Source organism: Phyllostomus discolor, chromosome 5 (assembly GCF_004126475.2).
Source record: "Phyllostomus discolor isolate MPI-MPIP mPhyDis1 chromosome 5, mPhyDis1.pri.v3, whole genome shotgun sequence".
Classification (NCBI taxonomy): Eukaryota; Metazoa; Chordata; class Mammalia; order Chiroptera; family Phyllostomidae; genus Phyllostomus; species Phyllostomus discolor.
Genome location: NC_040907.2, coordinates 199,530 through 218,103, shown reverse-complemented (window position 1 = coordinate 218,103; position 18,574 = coordinate 199,530). Strand labels below are relative to the sequence as shown.

At 69.0% G+C, this 18,574-nt stretch overlaps 1 protein-coding gene across 8 annotated transcripts; it reads left to right on the top strand.

Moving 5' to 3' along the window:
- The first annotated feature begins 5,889 nt into the window (after nt 1-5,889).
- C5H1orf159 (chromosome 5 C1orf159 homolog) lies at nt 5,890-17,079 on the top strand. Of its 8 annotated transcripts, none has more exons than XM_036025149.1 (9): nt 6,276-6,356; nt 10,202-10,289; nt 10,410-10,485; nt 12,870-12,960; nt 13,292-13,357; nt 14,085-14,219; nt 15,138-15,163; nt 15,237-15,267; nt 16,448-16,723. In XM_036025149.1, the coding sequence occupies exons 2-9, from the start codon at nt 10,218-10,220 to the stop codon at nt 16,578-16,580; spliced, it is 630 nt and encodes a 209-aa protein (XP_035881042.1). In that variant the 5' UTR covers nt 6,276-6,356; nt 10,202-10,217; the 3' UTR covers nt 16,581-16,723. The 8 variants fall into 8 exon arrangements, with proteins under 8 accessions (XP_035881039.1, XP_035881042.1, XP_028369939.1 ...); XM_028514138.2 differs by having other exon boundaries at nt 12,870-12,956; nt 16,448-16,670; XM_036025146.1 differs by lacking the exon at nt 12,870-12,960 and having other exon boundaries at nt 5,890-6,356.
- The last annotated feature ends 1,495 nt before the right edge of the window (nt 17,080-18,574 follow it).

Here is an 18,574-nt window from a genome sequence, read left to right as displayed (position 1 = left end):
GGGTGGGGGGTGGGGGGCAGCCAGCCATTAAGGCCGCTCTCTAACCCGGGCGATGGGGTAGCTGGTAACCGAGCCTCTCCCAGGGTCTGCCTGCGGTTGGGAGGAGCTTAAGTGTCTCCACCTGCTCCCCCTGGGCTGAGTCCCTGCAGGGGTGGGGGCGGGGGCTCCGGGGGCTGGGTTACAAAGCCCTGTGGATGGACTGTGTCCTGGATGGGAACCAGGGTCCTGAGCCTGCCCACATCCCCACGAGCCCCAGATCTGGAACAGCCATGTGGACGGTGAGGCGCCTTCCCGGCAACATGTGGAAGGGGCGGCCCCAGGAACGAAGTGCAGGGAACTGGTCCCACCCGTGAGGGGCAGGGAGCGTGGGGCCGAGCCCAGGCACGCCTCCTCCTCAGACAGACCGCCTTCCCTGGGGGAAGCAGCAGAAAGGCCCGCAGCTGTTCAGGGGCCCCGGGAGGGGGTTGTTTTGCAGGCCCAGGCTCCTCTGGGGCAACGCTGGCCCCGGGAGCTGGCCCCGAGCTCCGCCGGCAGCTCCGTGCGGCCCCCCCGCTCCCTGCTGGTGCGGGCCACCCAGGGGCTGTGACCGCTCTGGACAAACTCCGCTGCAGGAGCAAGCTGTGAGGAATGTCACGGGACTCAGGAGACAGGACGGAAACCAAAGACCCGGGACTGTCCAGTCCAGAGGGAGGCAGGCCTCTGAGTCCCCACCGGTGACCCCTTCCTGAAGTCCAGGCACCAGTGCCCTGCGCTTGGCTGTCGCCAGTCTCCCGTGTGACCCCGTGGCCACCCCAAACCGAGATGCCGCGTCCGGCCCTCAGCGTGGGACCTTGTGAAATTGGATTTTTCCTTGCAAGTGCCCTGCAGACCCCCCCAAGCTGTTGCCGGGAGCTGTCCGCGGTGTGGCCTCCCGTGGCCCAGGGCCGCCGCTTGGGGCTCGACGATTGTGCACGTGCTCATGTCTGTGGGGTCAGCACCCAGGGACATGGCTGCTGGTCACGTGGAGAGTGGACCATGTGTTTTTGGGTGCTGCCACACAGCCTCCAGGAGCTTGTTCCACGTTCCGCCCCAGCAGCCCCCCGCCAAGTCCCCCCCCCCCCCGGCACGGGCTGTTGTTCCGATGGCGTGCGGTGACTCGGGGGGGTTCAGGTCCACTTCCCTGGGGGGCGTCTGCCTCCTGCGTGTGCTCTCCAGTGAGGTGTCTCTTGGTGTCTCTTTCCACCCGCACATATTTTAAACTGTATTTACAAACACAACACATTCTATTTCCTTTCCCAGTGTCTGAATTAACAAAGCCTCAAATAAAAGATAGACATCTAATTCAACTTATAGGAAGGTTTTCCCAAAGGTTCTCTTAAATTTTGTAACACCGTGTGTTAGTTTAGTAGGATTTCACCTTACATACCAAGTGCAGATAACGTCCGGCACAGCGATGCCCCGGCAGCGAAGCCCACCTGCATCTGCACACACGACCCCGGCGTGACCCCCCCTCTCCCACCCCTCCCCCCCAACACGGAGGATGTCTCCCGGGGCCGGAGGGCGCCTGCCGAAGGTCACGACCACCCGGGGGCCTGAGGCAGCACCCCCCACCCAGACACTGCTGCAGGGCTGGCCAGAGCCCGCTGCCGCCCCGGGAACTCTCACTGAGTGCCCGCCTGCCCGTCGCACGCCCACCTGCCCCCGTGGCCTTCAGGGACCGTCTCCGTGGGACCGCCGTGTGGTCGCCTGCACGTCTGTGTCCTCGGGAGAGGGAACAGTGTCCGTTTCAGTGGAGACACTTTTCTTCAGCACGATGAGCTCCCGAGAGGCGTCCTCTCTCCCCCCCGACCCGATGGAACCTCGAGTGGGGCTGCGGGGAGTGGTCCCGAGACCCCTCTTGCGGTCCTGTTTGGGCCGCATGGGGTCACTGCCCACCACCTTTACTCGAGGAAGACTTTCCCTCAGCTTCACCACTTGCCCTCAGCTTCACAGGTCTCCTGGGCCCCCCTGCCCCGGAGGGGCCGTGACCCCTGCCACCTCACAGGGCGGGGATGGGACAGGCCAGCACAGCCCAGGCAGGTGCTCCGGGAAGGTGGGTGTCCAGGCGGGCCCTGCTCTGGCCTGAGCCCCAGCCCCACGGGTAGGAGCAGGCAGACCCGAGGGCCTGGCCTCAGGAGGGGACAGGGGACGCCTGTGCAGCCGGTCCAGACCACGGCAGACGCAGGGAGGGTGAGCGCTGTCACCTAAGCACACAGCCAGAGGGCGGGGTGGGGTGTGCCCTGCTCAGCTGGGACATCGCCTGTCCCTGAGGACGCACCCTGGGGACCAGGCCAGGCTGCGCTGGGCGCTGTTCAAGCCAGAGCCCGGCACCGGCACCGTTCGGCACAGCAGAGAGCCCGGCACAGCGGAGAGCCGGGGCAGAGGAGCTGCCGAGGGAGGCTGAGGGGCCAGGAGAGCGGCGCAGTTTTGGGGACAGGGAGTGGGGGCGGCCACTGCTTGTGCTCAAAGGGACGTGTCTCCCCGGAGGGGCCGGGACGGGGCGTCTGGATGGGTGGGTGGGAGGTGAAAACTAAAGCGGAAGCGGCCTTGTGCTTCTGGCCAAGATGGAGTTGCCGGGACCATCTCCACCCCTCCTCCAGCCGGCACCCACACAGGATCCCGGCGGGGACCCCAGTTTCCAAGGCCCTGGCATCAGGTGACAAAGCACAGTCGTCCGGAGAAATGTGCCCGACCGCCCCACACCACCCCGCCTCGGCTCAGGCAGGGAGCAGCGGGCCGGGGACCCTCCGGCAGAGGCGAGAACCAGGCCTGCAGGGCCCAGGGGGCAGCTGCGTGTGCCCCCTGGACCCCCGGGGCTCCGGCAGAGAGCTCAGAGGGTCTTCCTGGGCACGGGGACCCGTGCATCCCCGGATGAGCACTGCTCCAGACCCCTCGCAGAGCTCAGAAGAAAGGCCCTGGGGGAGACCCCCTCCCCCTCCCTCCTGCACGTGGCAGGGCAATGCTCAGGGCATTGCGGAGTCCAGAGCTGTCCCGCCCCAGCAAGGTGAAGGTCCCAGCTGGAAGCCCTTCAGAGATGGCCAAACCCCAAAGCAGACAGGCAGCCGCCCTGAAGAAGCTGAAGGCTGAGAACCTTCTCACCAGGAAAACCCCAGCTCCGGGAGGCTTCTCGGGCACGTGAGGGACGGAAGGGACAGGGGGACAGTGACAGCACGGAGGAGGGGCCCCCGCCCTGGTGACGGGACAAAGGGTCCCGAGAAAACCCCGGCCATGTCCCTCACAACGCAGACACAAAGGTCCTTGGCAAATTAACTCCTGGCTCAGACAGTCTGAGCCAGCTGTGCACGGCAACGGGGCGGCACACTGTGACGGGGGGCGGGGGGGGGTCTCCCCGGGGACGGAGGGCTGGCTCACCACAAGGAAACCAAGGGAGCTCACTGCATGGACAGACCGAAAGAGAAAAACCTGGGACCATCTCGATAGATTTTTTAAAAAACGTTTGACAATCAACACCCTTCCTGATTAAGAACAAAAACCAAAACCCCTCTCAGCCCTGCAGGAGTGGGGGGACCTTCCTCATCTTAGGGGGGCCGGGTTCCCTGGGGGCCGGGGCCTGAGGGAGGGGTGGGATTTCCCAGCAGAGCTGCCAGTGGGGCGGGGTCTCGCAGGGCTTCAAGAAACCCTCACGCACATAACAAGTTAGGGACCACGTTACTGCTCGCTCGGGGACTTTGTAGGACAAACTCCAGCCCCAGGCTTTCACTAGGCCCCGTGAGGAGACTCCTCGGAACCTCGGCCTGGCTGCACCCACCAGCCCGGAACCGCCATGGGGCCCTTCCCCAGTGCTGGCCAAGCCCCCTCCTCGCCAGCAGGTTTCTGGGGACCCGTGCCCGACACTTCCGGGAAGTGCTGGCGTGGAAACGTCACCTCTGATGTGAGATGACACTGGGGCTGAAGGCGGCAGCCTCGGCGAAACGCCCCGCGCGCCGGGAACCACCGCGTCCACTGCTTCGGAAAACCAGCCAGGCCGTGGCGGCAGCTCCTGGGCAGGTGGAGCCGTGTCGCCCTGCGACGGGCACCCGCCCAGCAGGCTGGGCACCCGGGGAGCCGCTTCGAAGACCGCAGAGCGGGTGCTGCCTAGCAGGTGGAAATCGGGGCTCTCAGACGCCCCACACGCCCCGGGGCCGGGGTTCCTCCTGATCGAATTCCCAGGAACAACTCGGCTCTCAAGTGCTTCTGCCGCCGCTGCCAGAGCCACTGTCCTGAAACCCCGCCGCTGGCAGTGGCCTTCGCGTCCTGGGCGCTCACACCCGAGTTTCTGGTGGGTGGACACAGGGTGCCCAGACCTGGAGACATATCGGCTGGGGCCAGAGGCCCCGGGGGCGTCCTGGACTCAGACCTCCGGCTTCCCACGAGAGAAGCTCAGCAACTGCTGTCGTCCAGAAGAGAAGGCACAGGCGGCTCTCCCTGGGGACACAACACCCTTGCTTGGGGGACAGCCCCCGCCCCTTTCCAGACTGGCGCTCTGTGTCCGCTGAGCACTCAGGGTGTTCACACTGGGGACACATGTCCTGAGACGGCACCTGAGACGGCACTCGGCCAGGTGGCCCACCCTTGCAGGTCCTCGCCCTGACTAGCACCCGGCTGGTGCCCACTCAACCTCAGGGACGCCGACAGGATGCACAGCTGTCACGAGCACACATCCGACTCGACTCACTGAGAGGTGGTGACTTCTGCAAAACACGCAGTAGCAGCATTTGTTTTGTTCTGTCCAGCGTGGCTCAGTGGCAGAGCCTGAGACCACACACATGCATTCCGCCTGCCTCAGCGTTGGCACAAAGCCAGCCCAGGGTGCCGGTCCTCTCACCTAGACCTGGGGGCTTTTGGGACTGAGTGGGGAGCACCCAGGGGTCCATGAGGTGGAGTTCCAGTGGTAAGAGGAGCCGGTCCCATCAGCTCCACCAGCGGAGAGGAACCAAGGTGACACCTGCCTGCCTGTCCACACTCACAGGAAGTGGGGAAGTGCGTGCAGGGAGTCCTGCAGAGCACGTGTGGGTCCATGCACCGCGTGGATGTCCTTCCTGGCCCAGGCCAAGGCCACAGATCTCTCTGCTCGGATTCCCCAGCCCACGCACTGCTCTCAAAGCAGCGGCCCTTGAGGAAAACCGGCTCCACCCAACGGCACAGAGCAGCCCTGGTGACCTTTCCTGCCAGCTGTGCTCTGTGGGCCAACTACCAGGGAAGGTAGAACCGTGCGGGGCACGAAAGCGGCCACCCTCGCTCTTTTCTCCCAGAAGCTCCCTGGCACACACCCGCCCCCCGGGGCCAGCTTTGCACGCCCTAGAGGTGTCTGACCAGGCGCCGGGAGATCCTATTTAACCCTGACCCCACCAAGGCTCGACATCACCCCAAGAGTGGTAGCCCTGGGCTGCGAGACAGCCCGGGAACAAAGTTCCTTCCGCGGCCTCCCATCAGGAGTTACCCGCAGGGAAAACCCCGCCCGGCCGCCCCGCGGACCGCGCTGGCGCGCAGCCCGGCGTCGGGGCCGGAGCGGGCAGGTCAGCGCTCTGCAGGAGGCGCGTTAGCAGACGTCGGGCGTCAGCGCGGCGCTCGGCTGGGAAGCAGGTCCGTCTGCGGGCTCTGCGGTACCCCCAGGCAGCGGCGTCTCCTGCCACGTGAGCGGCACCGTGGGTCCCACTTGCCGTCACTTTCTCGAGTCCCGTCAAGGGGCGGAGGCGCCCAGGGTCGCGTAGGCCCGAGGCCGGAGCTCTCCATCCCCGCTTAGGACCACAGACAGACACCACCATCGCCGTGGCCCCGCGGGCGGACCTGCTGTCAGCATTGCGCAGCAGCCTCCACTAAGCGAGAGACGGGCCGGGACAAAAGATCCGGGGCTTCCTCTCGAGGGGAGCGCCGCGCGGACAGCAGGGGGACTAGAACCCACAGCCCGGTTCGTCTGGGCGGACCCAGAGCGGCCCTGAACGCGGCCTTCGGGCGCCTCTATTGGCCTGTTGCGGCTACCCTTTCCTGTCTCCTAGCAACTCCCAAGATGGCCCGCGCGCGAGGGATCCTGGGCAGTGTAGTCCCTCCCCTAACTCCGTAGTCCACTCCAGGGCCGGGAGCCTAGGACCGAGGCGCCCTAGACTACACTTCCCAGATCGCTCCGCGCGCGCCTTCTACGGCTTCGCGAGCACTCTGTGCCGGAACCCACCTGGCGAGAGTTAGCTCTCGCACAGACCGCCGGGATGTGTAGTTTTGATCTGGGAGTCTCGCGCCCTAGAACCGGGGCTGCGGCAGCGGAGAGACTACAAGTCCCAGGGGTTACCGCGCGACCGCCTGGAGGGCGGGGGGTACGAAAGAGGAACCCAAAGGGCGCGGGGGTGAGTGAGGGGCTGGGGGCTGGGGGCTGGGGGCGGGCTGCGGAGGCCGCGGGGACCGCGGGGACAGGGGGCTCAGGAGCCGCCCGAGGAGCGCGGACGCCCGGGCGGGGCAGTCTCGGTGGGGGGCGGGGCGCGGAGGCCGGACAAAACCCCACGGGGACCCCAGAACGACCGGATCCCCGGGCGTCGTGGCCCGAGGGAGCCCCCGTCCCCGCACCGGGAACCCGGTCCCCGAACCGCCTCCCCACGCGTCCGGCCGCGCTGGAACGTCCGGGACCGGACGGGCCTCCTCTCAGAGGTTAGCGCCTCCATCGCCCCGAAATAGCGCAGGTGTAGCCGTGACGCAGGCGTCCCCGTCGCGTTGGAGCGGAGTCACCGTAGCGCTGTAATAGCTGTTTTAGTTCCGGTGTGACTTGAGACCCGGTGCTTCGGGGCCGTCTTTCAGAGCGTTTCCAGGAACCGCGTTCTGGCGGATACAGCGTCTGCCCCGAAGCCGCTTTGTGGCGGCTCTCGACCGCCGCGTCCCAGCGAACGCGCGCTTGTTCGCGTTGCTGCTCTCAGTGTCGCCGCCGCGAGCGGAGGAGGCACCCTGGGTCCGTCCCTGTCGGGCTTCGGGGTCCAGCCGGGGTCCCGATGCCGGGTTGTTTTCAGAAGCTTGTTCCTAGACGAAAACGGTCTGGATGGGGCAGAGAGCTGCTTTCCCTGGCACGTGCACACCCCGTTCCGCCCCCGCCCGTTCCTCCCGAAGGCAGAGCGAAGGGACGACTTAGTGGGGGGAGAAGCGGGCTAGGTTAGGGTTAGCCCTGCAAACCAGCTGGCAGACTGCCGTCCCCCGGGTGCGCGGTCCCGGTGGTCGCCCGGTGGGCCTTCCCGCCGGGCAGCCTGTGCACGTGGTTGTTCTGCCAGCACCTAGCCCCTGACCGGCTGACTGGGGGTCACCCCCTCCCCCCAGTTCCCTTCACGTGGGACTCGATTAGAATCCCCGTGACCTGAGGATGCTTCATTGAAAGCAGCTCTTCGCAGGAAAAACAGGCGCTTGCAAGACCCTGCACCAGTCGTTCAACTGAGACTCTCAGATTCCCCACGACCTTGCAGAAGTGGTCTCATCCACTCGTGTAGCTTTCTGGCCCCACTAGGGTTTCAGAACGGAAAGTGAACTACATTTATTCGGTTGGTTCTGAGGTGTGATTCCCATCAGTGACGAGCAGTGCAGGCTGACTGGTTTTGGCAGATGCGCCCAGCTGTGTTACCTGCACCCCCGTCACGCTGGAAAACGTTCCTTCCTGTCGCCCCTGAAGGTCCCCTCCTGTGGGCTGGAGGTTTGTGTCCCTGAGTTGAAGCCCTGACGCCGTATGAGGGGGGAGGGGGGGCCTGGGGAGGTGCCTAGGGTGACGTGAGGTCAGAAGGGGGCGTCCTGGTGGGGCAGTGCCCTGCTAAGAGGGGAGGGACCCCTGTCCCTGCTCACGCTCCCTGGAGAGCCCCCGGACCGTGAGGAACAGACGTGGTCTCTGCTGACTTGCCACGGCCGCCAGAGCCGGCAGAAACCTTGTGAGCCTCTCCAGACCCGAGGGCCCCCAGAAGCAAGCGCCCTGGTTCCCGCCACCCTCCTTGGATCCACCCTGTGCTCCCTCGGTGTGACAGGGCTGAGCCACACCGGCCCTCCCTCCCGCTCGGGTTCCTGCGTCCCCTCCCTTCCTGGGGACGCGCCTCGGGCCACGGAGGGAGCCGAGGCTCCTCCTGTTTGGCTCCTGCCGTGGAGGTGGTGCACGTTCCTGAGCCTGTTTCCTGTGGCGGTTCCCACTGGCCTCGGGCAGACGCCCGGTAGAGGGGCCCCGCCAGGCTCTACGGCCAGTGGTGGCTCCCGCCTGCATTTCCTGGAGCTCACTGGCCTGGTCACCCCTTTTCAGGAGTGCCCGGTCCAGCCTCTGCCTTTCCCCAAACTACTGAGCCGTGAGGCCCGACAGGTGTGTCTCGAGTGTCACCTCCCCTTCCCTGACCTGCCCGTTCCTTTTGTTAATGGTCTGCAGCGTTTTTAAAACGGCCTCTAGAAATCCTGGAGTAGGTCCAGGTTCCAGGAAAGCTGCAGGCAGCCCCGGGCACCCAGACAGGAGCCCCGGGCGGACCCTGGCACATGCGTGGACACTCAGGAGCAGCGAGTGACGCCGCTGCCGCCTGCGGCCCGGACGCCAGAGGTCCCGAGCTGCCTGCCCCTCCCCCTGCCCAGCCCGTGCAGGATGCTGCACGTCCCCTTTGCCCCCCTGCTCTGTGGCAGCGTCTCAGCCCCTCCTGGGTCGGCGTGGCCGTGGCTGCTTTGTGGAGACGGCTCCGGCGTTTTGTAGAGCGTCCCTCACGTTGGGCTTGTCTCATGTGGGTTCTCCAGTGACACCGGGGCTGGGGGTGTGTGGGGACAGCACCCCACAGGTGAGGTGGCCCCTCACTGCACGACATTCCGGGGGTGTCATCCGGGGTCACCTGGGTCAGGTGGTGTCACCACTGGTGGAGTTGCTCTGTGTCCTGTCCCTCCTGTCACTGAGGGACAGGACCCTGTGTCCCATGTGGAGGTCTGTGGGGGCCGCCCTCCCCTGACGTCGGTCCCTGTGGACTCTCAGGTGTTGTCCCAGCCACTCGTGCTGCTGCTCGCAGTGCCCGGCCTTGGCCTCTGCGTCCCTGGGATGCGCCGCTGTCCCGCTGGCCTTGAGCGCTGAACAGAAAGGGTGTTTTGTGACTCAGTGTGGCCCTGGGGGTGCCTCTCACCGGAGAGTGCTTGGAAGGGCCCTGACCTCTGGGCTCTCCCATGAGGCAGGAAAGGCGGTCCCTACATGGACGGTTCAGGTCCCGCCCTGCAGCAGAGGGGCCGCTGCGTGCATGGCGTCAGCAGCTGCCAGGCGAAGAGAAGGAACTCACTGCAGAAAGGGGGTCCCTCAGGGAGGGGTGGGGGGCGGCGCTTAACAGGCCAGAGAGGAGGAGGTTCTGTCGCTGGGCTGCTCAGGACCGGCTCCCTGGTGCGTGCATGTGTCCCGCCCCGTCCCCTCCCTGCCCCTCCGGGAGGCTGGCCCGGGCCCTGGGCAGTGGGCCCTCCCCCAGGGCCCTCCGGGGGGAACCCTTGGTCCCTTGCCCGGCCCCCGGATGCACTGTCTTCGGGCCCCTGGGAGGGAGGCACGGGCAGTTCCCCGGGGGTTGCTGCTGTGACCACTGCCTCTCGGACCCGACACTGCCCTCCCGGCCGCCCCTCAGCTGTTCCTGTCAAGTTCAGGGTCTTCTCAGAGGGACTTGGATGTGCGAAGACGCTCGCCTGGCTGTGTCTGAGGCGGACGTGACCGCGGTCACCGCCCAAAAGTGGACAGCAGTTTGCTAAGACTGGCAGTTTGCCTCAGGGACACGCAGGTCGGCGTACGGAGCCACGTGACCGACGACGGCTCAGGCCCCGGCCGGTGGGGAATGGAACGAGGTGACGGTGGCCAGGCCCGTCTGAGCTCACAGGCAGGGACTGCTCATCCCGCCCGCCGGCCCCACCTCCGCTCAGGCCCTCCTCTGGGGAGCTGCTGGGGGTGCAGCCCAGAGCCCCCGTCAGATGGTCCCCCTGCTGGCCGGCTCCCTGCGGGAAGCCCATCGAGGCCCCGCCTGGCTTGGCTGCAGAGTGACCCTCGGGGGCCCCGCCGGGCGCCTTGATTCCCCAGCCTCGCACCAGCAGGACGCAGGCCGCAGCACTCCCTGGAGCTCGGCAGTCCTGGCCGCAGAGCGCTGGGTGGGCGGGAGCTGGGCGTGCGCCACCGGCATCTGGGAGGGCGGGGGAGGCCCTCCACCCCCCCAGCGCCATGGCCTCCCAGCGCCCCTCTCTGTTGCAGACCCCGACTCCGGGACATGGCGCTCCAGCGCGCCGTCCTCCTGGCCGGCCTCCTGGCGGAAGTCGCCGGCAAGTCCTCGGAGAGCGTGGTAGGTGCCAGGGAGGCAGGCTGGAGCCGTCCAGCCCCAGCCCCAGCCCCCCGTGGAGGTGGGGCCCTTCCCCTGCGGTCTTGCCCCCAGGAGGACCTGCTGACTGCTGTCTCCCTCCAGGGCCAGCAGCCCGAGTGTTGTGTGGACGTGGTGGACGCCAACACCACCTGCCCGGGCACGAGCCTGTGCGGCCCAGGTAGGCACTTCGGCGTGAGCTGGCGGAGGCCAGCCCTGGGGGGTGGCTCTGTCAAGCTGCCCAGGTCCAGTGGGGACCAGGAGGGCGCTGGGAGGGGAGTGGGAGGGGCAGGCCCCATGCAAGCCTCCCTCCTGGCCGCCTCATCTGGGTGGTGCGGGCAGCGCCCTGTGGGGAGACTGGCGCCAAGCAGTGGGGGGCAGGGGGTGCGGGGAGGCAGGACGCTGGCTCTGCCCCTGGGAGTCCCGGCTGGGCCCTCGGGCGGGGCCGGTGGGGGAGACCGACGGGGGAGCAGTCAGAGCGGCGTGAGCACGTGCGCCCGACACGGAGCCCTCGTGGTGTCGGGGGGCAGTGAGAGCGCCCTTCCTGCACCTGCGTCTGCACCTGCGTGTCTGAGTGTCTTGTGCTGAAGGCAACGCTTACGTCCAAGCGGCACACTTCGTGGCGATGGATGCCGGCTCCCGTCCGCCCCGCACTTGGAACCAGGAGTCGGCAGCCGTGGAGGCCCAAGCAGGCAGGAGCCGCGCAGGGCGCTGTCCCACCGCACAGGGCAGCCTCGGTCCCCGGGCGGCTGTGTCCGGCGGGCAGGCCGCCCCCAGTGAGGCCTCTGTGGTGGGGCCGGCAGGCGGAAGGCGGAAGGCGCCCAGTGGGAGGCGCCTTCTCGGAAACAAAGGGGGACTGAGGGCCGACCCAGACCGGATCCCGAGGGTGGCCCGCTGAGACAACGTCCAGGTGCGGCCGGAGTGAGGACAGGGGTGGCCACCTGTGACGGACTCCTGGTCCGTCGCTCAGCTGTCTGGTGGTGGCCTCGGCGTCCCCGTGTCCTTTGTGAGCGGCCCACCCGGCAGCCGGCGCGAAGGGTGTCCCATGGGACCTGCCGTGGTGACTCCAGGTTGCCCAGCCTCGGTGTGCAGGGCTCCAGGCGGAGGGCAGCTCAGTTCTCGGTGACTCCCAACAAGGGGGCAGGAGGCGGGTGTGGGGGGGGGCGAGGCCCACCCGGTCCAGCCCGCAGGCGGGTGGGCCTCCGACAGGAGCAGGCCCGGCCTCCCGTGGGCACGCGGGCGCAGCGGGGCTCCTGCTGCGCCTCCGTTTCCCCCTCGCCCCCAGGGGAGGCCGTCTGGCCGGGCCTGGCCTCGGGCTGAGCGCCCCGTGAGCGCGGCAGGAGCTGCGGTGCCCGGCGAGCTCCTCGGCCTGCGAGGCGGGGCCTTTTCACGGGAGTCCCACAGCAGACTTCCGAAAGCCAACCGAGGACTCGTCCTCAGGCGTCTCGGGCAGGGTCCTCAGGCAGGGCCGTAGATCTGGGTGGCCCCCTGGCCTGCAGGGCCCCTGGTGTCTGTGCAAGGTCCTGACCCTGCTCGGAAGTGGCCATCCTCGCCAGCCAAGCGGGTCCCAGGGGGTTTTCGAAGCGCCCGCTGGCTCCAGCTCCAGCCGTGGCGCCTGAAGCGCGTCTGGCCCCGGCGCGCCTGGCCCTGCCTTGTCCCTGCCTCGTCCCCGCACTCAGCAGTGCAGCTGGGGCTTCCCGGGGAGGTGCCGCCTCGTCCCCAGGCCCAGTCCCGGGCTGCCTGGGGTCCCACGGGGCCCATACGGGCATGGCCTGGCGGGGGCCCCCGTGGGTCCTGGCTGTGCCGTCGCCCTCCAGGCCCTGCCGCTGCTTGGTGTCACCGCAGAAAGGCCTTCCTCTCGCGCTGGCCGTCTGCGTGGGCTGAACGTCTGAAGTCCTCTGTGGGGGCCTGCGGCCTCCCCCGCCCCGGACACAGCCGCGCCAGCACTGGCATGCGGCACCCGCACTCAGACTGGGCCGGGCACGCATGCCCCCCCTCTGTGCCGAGTGTTGGGGGCGTTGAGAAGTAATCATGGGCCCTGGCTGGGGTGGCTCAGTGGATTGAGCATGGGCTGCGACCCAAAGGGTCGCCAGTTCGATTCCCAGTCAGGGCACATGCCTGGGTTGCGGGCCAGGTCCCCGATGGGGGATGCATGAGAGGCAACCACACATTGATGTTTCTCTTCCTCCTGGGAGGGTGCAGCTGGCCAGACGGACTGTCCGTCAGTCACGGGCCGGGGAGAGTTGGTCCGCTCCCAGCCCTGGGGCAGGTGGCAGCTGGTGGCAGGGGCGGTGTGGGCGGGAAGTGGGTCTGAGCGTGAGTGTGCTGGGACCCCGGGAAGGGGCGGGCTGCAGAGCCGGGTCACACCGGCCTGAGCGAGGGCTGCAAGCCCCAGGGGGAGGCGCCGAGCCTGGCGGTCAGGGCCTCGGAGGCGGGAGGCCCTGTCTCGAGTGCAACAGGACGGCTTAACTGGCACCCAGGATGAAAACCTGCACGGACGGACACTGCGGACGCTCGGCCGGCGGGCGGCGAGCTGAGCCGTCTCTCTCTGCCTCTGCCGTCCAGGCTGCTTCCGGCGCCGGAACGAGGACGGGAGTGCCAGCTGCGTCCGGTGCCGCGGCGGGCCCCACAACGGCTCCGAGTGCAGAAGCCGTAGGTCACTGTCCACCGCCTGCCCCCCCCCCCCCCCCCGCCCCGACACCCACCCAGCCTGCTCCGCACCGAGTCCACATGCCCCGGTTCTGGGGGGACGGGTGGGGGCCGCCCTTCCCGTCCCCAGGGCAGCGGGGTGCCCACCTCGCCGTGGGCCCCTCTCGCCCCGACTCCCCCCGAGTCTCGTGTCCGATCCAGACAGCTGCAGGCTGAGGGCTGCGCTGCCTCTGTGGTCACCCTTTCTTGTCACTCCCTGGCGGCCGCGTCTCTGGCTCCTGGGGGTCCTCGTGGGGTCCCCACGTGAGGCCCAGCATTAACAGGCGTGTTCCCCGCAGCTGCTGGCCAGGGCACACAGCCCCCCGTGAACCGGAACACGGGGACGCCCGGACAGCCGAGTCTCGGTGAGTGTCCCTGCTCCCCAGACCAGAGCGGGGCCTCTGTGCGGGTCGTGGGGGCGGGGGTGGGGTGTCCTGGAAGCTGCGCCCGGTGCAGACAGACCACCCTGCCGTGAGTGCTGCCCCAGGGGAGCGCTGGACAGTCCCAGCGGGTGGAAGCCCTTCGAGCAGTGCGTCGCTGCCCCTGCCTCCCTCCCGGCACGCCCAGCCCTGGGTCCGTGGGGACCCGGGGTGTGTGGTTCTCCGGAGATCGAGGGGCAGGCCCTTCCGCCCCCGCCCCCAGGGCTCTTCCGGGATGTGGGGCTGGCGGAGGCTGCAGACACTGCCCCAGACAAGTGCCCTCACCTCCTGGGCGGGCTGCCGGGCATCCGCCCTGCCTGAGACACCTGGGGGGGCCGCTGCAGGCAGGTGCAACGGTGCCTGGTTAGGAGGGTCGTGTCCCCTAGGGCCTGCCTCCTGGGCACCTGGACTGAGGACCCTGCGCTGACCCAGACCGCAGAGGCCGGTGGCGCGGAGCAGCTGAGTTTAGGGTGGGGTCTGCCCACACCGCCCCGCCTCCTGCCCCCAGGGCCGGGCCAGCGGCAGGGGTGGCGGCTGCAGGAGGGGCTGTGCACACCTGGCTCCGTGCTGCGGATTTGGAGCAGACACACCTGCCGACCTGCTGGGAGACCCCCCTCCTGGCTGCTCGGCCCAGGGCTGTGCAGGGGGGCTGACGCGCTGCCCTTGCCTGCAGGGGGCCCTCAGGTGGCAGCCTCTCTCTTCCTGGGGACCTTCTTCCTCAGCTCCAGCCTCATCCTCTCGGTGGCTGGCTTCTTCTACCTCAAGCGCGCCAGCAAACTGCCCAGGCTCTGCTACGGAAGGAACAAAGGTGCTCGTCCCTGCCCCAGCGGCCAGCTCTTGCCCAGCCACGGGCTCCTGGGCAGCAGCCCCCTGCGAGGCCCTGAGCGCTGTCAGGCAGACCCTGGGGGGTGGGGCCGTGCTGGTGTCCAGCCGCAAAGGCTGAGAGCAGTGCAGGGGGCCAGGGGCTGTCCTGGCCCAGGGGTGTGGACCTCTTGGGGTCTCCGCGGAAAGGGTGCTGCTGTGACTCCACCCACTGGGCCTGGACGCTGGCCCTGCTTCTGGAGGACAGGGGGGTCACCCCTGCTGTGCCCTTCAGGGTGCCCAGCAGGTGGGCGGCCAGCAGACCAGACTCCTCAGCAGACAGGGCCAGTGGGTGACACCCGCCGCTGCCTGCATCGCCACTGGGCACTTCGGTGGAGCTGCTGCAGCTCCCTGTCCTGAGTGGGGGCGGGGGGGGGGCGGGGGGTCTGGCCCTCCCCCGCCTCCCAGGACAGGGCTCTGGGGTCCGCGCTGGGAGCCACTGGCCGTGGTGGACACAGGTCTCGGTGTGTGCGCCGTGCAGGGGCCGCTCGGGGCCCGCTCCCCGCTGCCACAGAGCAGTGCTTGCTCGGCCCCAGGATTCACAGCCCTGGGAGCGGCCAGGGTGGCGGGGTGGGGGGGTCCCCCTGAGGCCCCTAGTGGGGAGCCCAGAAGGGCAGCTCACCTGGTGTGGCGGCCTGGCGGCCTGAGGAGCACCCTGAGGGCCGGCTGGTCTCTGCTGAGGGCGGGGAGCTGGGGCCTGGAGGCAGCTCCTCCAGGGGCTGGGGCTGGGGCGGGGCGTGGGGCGGCGCTGACCGCCAGGCCTAGGGCACTGCTCGGCAGCAGTGTGGAGGGACCCCCACCTGCCCAAGCCCGGGGCTGAGGTGGCTGCACAGTCCCTGAGTGACCCCTGTGCTCTCCCCCACAGCCCCGGCCCTGCAGCCTGGCGAAACCGTAAGTAACCCCGGTGGGCTGGGTGCCCTGCGCCCTGCGGGCCCTCGCCCTCTCACTGTCCTTTCCTTTCAAGGCCGCGATGATCCCCCCACCACAGTCCTCAGGTACGTCCGTCAGCTCTTACTGCCCTCACCTGCTGGGATCCCTTGTCTCTGGGGGAGAATTTCAAAATGCCGGGGATCAGCTGCCCCCGTGGGGCCGCACTGGGACAGCTGGGACCGCCGGGGACTTGGGCTCGGTGGTGTCTGGCCCCACATCCCCCACCCCAGTTGCTCGGGACGCCGGCCAGTCCCCTTCGTTGGCCACAGCTCGTGTGCCTCTTCCCTTTCACTCCCGGGACGTTGGGTCCGCGGAAGCAGGAGGAGGACCCCCAGCATGGGGTCAGGGGTCACCCCACCACCCTCACTGGCCCCTTCGCTGAGCCCCAGCCCTACCTGAGTGGCGGGTGCTGGGCCTCCTGTGCACCCCCCCCCCCCCCCACCAGGGCTTCATTTTATTGTGTCGGGTGTGTGCAGCCTCAGCAGGTGGTGCCGTGAGCATCGTGGTCACCCAGCCTTGGCCATGAGCGTTTGCCCGCCCCTGTTCTCCCACTGTTGGGAGGGTTGTGGCCGGGAGAGGAGAGGCCGCGCCACTCTGGGGGACAGAGAAGCCGCTGGGTCCAGGCCAGACCGGCTGTGTTCCCCGGAGCGCTTGTCTGCGGCCCCTGGAGCGGCCGGCTAGAGCACCTCCCGTTTCCCCCAGCCCCTGCGTCTGTCTCCCAGGGCAGCCCCCGCGCACGGCCTGCTGGGCAGAGTCGGGAACGCAGCTGGGGGTGCCCCCTCCGAGGCTCCCAGCGGGGGGTCCTTCCTGCCTTCCCAGCCCCGGTGGCTCAGGCGTCCCCGGGCTTGTGGCCCCTTGTGAGGACGCTGGTCCCTGGAGTTAGGATCCCCCCAAGGACCCAGGGGGACCTCAGCTCATGCCCCCAACTTCGTCACAACTGCACCGACCCTGTTCCCAAGTGAGGTCACATCTGCAGAGTCTGGGGCTGAGACTGTGGACACATCTGGGGACCACCATGCACCCTGTGGTGCACCCTGTGACCTGTGGCTCTGGGTCCTGGGTGTGGCAGGCGCTGCCCAGGCCGTGGTGCGGGGGGTGTGCCGGAGGGGGGGGCACGGGGGCAGCCTGCGTCCATCGCGAAGCTCTCCGCTGCAGTGACCCTGCTCGGGGGCAGGCCGAGTGGGGTGTGCCCCCTGTCCCGGGCCCTGCACTCACCCCCTCCCCCCGACTCCCACCCTGTTTCAGTGCGGAAGCCACGCTACGTCAGGCGGGAGAGGCCCTCAGACAGGGGCGCGGGCCCCGCCGCCGTCTCCTTGGTGGAGGCCCGGGTCAGCAACGTCTGAGCCCGAGGCTCGCCCGCAGCTCTGCGCACCGCTGAGGAGGAGGCCCCGACCCCAGGGCCGGGCTCTGTCCGGGGAGGCTTCCGGACAGTCCTGGACGTGCCCCGGCCCAGCCCTCGTCTCCCAGCGACGGGCGCTGCCGAGCGGAACCGGGGGCTCCTGAAGAGGCTGCGCCCCCGAGCCAGGCCGCCAGGGAGGCCGCGAGGGCCGCAGCCCCGGGACGGACAGCCCAGCGGGCAGACGCCTGTCCAAGGGCAGTGAGGCAGAGGCCTTGGGGCGTCCCGGCCGGTGCCCGGACTGGGGTGGAGGACGGGCTCAGCACCAGCCTGGAGGCCGAGACCCCCGAGCCTGTGACCCCTCGTTTCCAGGAGCCGCGGGAGCGAGTCCCCGGGGTCCGGGGGCTCCTGTCTGTGAGCGGGATGCGTCTGTGGAAGCGCCTGGGCCCCACGCACGCGGGCGTCGCCCCCCAGGACGGCACCGCCTGCAGCTGCGAGCGCCGAGGGCACGTCGGCCCGGGGCCCACGTGCCGGGGGTGCGGCCCGGTCGCCCGCCTGGCCTGCAGGGACCACGGCCCCCGAGGAAGGCAGGCGTGTTTGGGGCCGCCTCCCCAGACCCTCCGCCGAGGCCCGCACTCGCGCCTTTGGAGGCTGGTCCACGTCTGAGGAGCCCGCGGCGGCGGGGCTCGCGCAGTCAGCCCGCGGCAGCTCCGGTGGGCACACACCTGTGCGTCCGGCCGGCCGGCGGCAGAGAGAGCAGGCGCCCTGACGCCGCGTCCAATAAACTTCTGGCCTCCCCCTCCTGTCCTCGCGGCTCCAGCTTCGTCTGCCCCTGAGCGGGAGCAGCCCCCTCCCCCATCCAAAGCTGCCCCCTCCCCCCCCCCACCCCCCCCCGAAAGCCTGCGCGGAGGCCAGGGCAGGCGCCCGCACACGGCCCCCACCTTCTGGGACGCCGTTCCTGGGAGAAGGGGGCGTGTCCTCACCTGCCGCAGGTGGGCAGGACAGCCCGGCGGCCCCCAGCCAGCACACCTGTGACGGGAGGTGTGGCGGCTGCTCAGGGGCTCTTGTGCAGCCCGAGCGGGCCCGCTGGGTGGTGTGGAGCTTAGGGCTGGCCACGGGCCCCTGCACAGACAGGGTGCCCATGGGCCCCAGGAGGAAGCGACAGGTGGGCGGAGTGCCAGCCGGAGGGGCCACTGAGCGTGGGGGTGTTGGCTGACTTGCCGTGGGCGGCCTGGCCAAGGGGGGCCCAGGGTCTCCCCCCAAGAGCCAGCAGGACTGAGCTGCTGCTGCACGGCCCTGCCCTGGTGGGGGCAGCAGAGAGCCACTCCCAGTCGTCACCTTGCTGCCTGCTCACCTGTCCCTGGGAGCCCTGCTCTGAGGTTACGGCCATCGGCTAGCTGGGGGAGTGTCTGCTGGGCCACAGTGGGCATGGGGCATGTGCACACCCCGGGGGCTGTGGGACGGCTCCCTGAGCTCCACCCTGTGTGTGCTGGGCACCGAGCTCTGGGCACTGCCTGCCCGCCTGTGACCACCAGCCAGGCCCGGGCAGGGGGCAGACACCTGCTCCTGCAGCGTCCGCGGCTGGGAGGGCAGCCTGGCCGCACAGGACTGGGCTCAGGGCGGGGCCCCAGGACGAGCCCCGGTGGGGACGGGAAGGGAGGGGTGCTGAGAGGAGCAGCGCCCGCCCCTGTGCTCACAGAGGCCCGATGTGGGCTTCCCAGCGCCGCGGGCTTGGGCTGCGCCCGTGGGCCCGGCTGCTCTTCCTCTCTGTCCTCTCTGCGGGAGAGGGGAGAGGGCCAGTCTGTGCGTGGCCCCACACGTCCCCCACCCATCAAGGGGGCCCGTCCAGCCCTTGGCGGGAGGAAGCTCACGCCCGCTGCTCCCGGGCCAGCACCAAGCATGCTCCGAACTCGGCTGGGGATGAAACAGGAAACGGCCATGGTTGGCCGGGACAGCGGGTCCAGCCACGCAAGCCTAGAGGGTGCCCTCCACCCTCCCCATCTCCCCCGACCCTGAAACCCAGGGTCCCTTCGGCC

Coding starts and splice junctions, on each gene's coding strand:
- C5H1orf159 (XM_036025142.1), top strand. CDS start 10,218: ATGGCGCTCCAGCGCGCCGTCCTCCTGGCCGGCCTCCTGGCGGAAGTC. Junction 10,486..12,869: donor CACGAGCCTGTGCGGCCCAG/GTAGGCACTTCG, acceptor TCTGCCGTCCAG/GCTGCTTCCGGCGCCGGAAC. Junction 14,220..15,137: donor CTGCTACGGAAGGAACAAAG/GTGCTCGTCCCT, acceptor TCTCCCCCACAG/CCCCGGCCCTGCAGCCTGGC.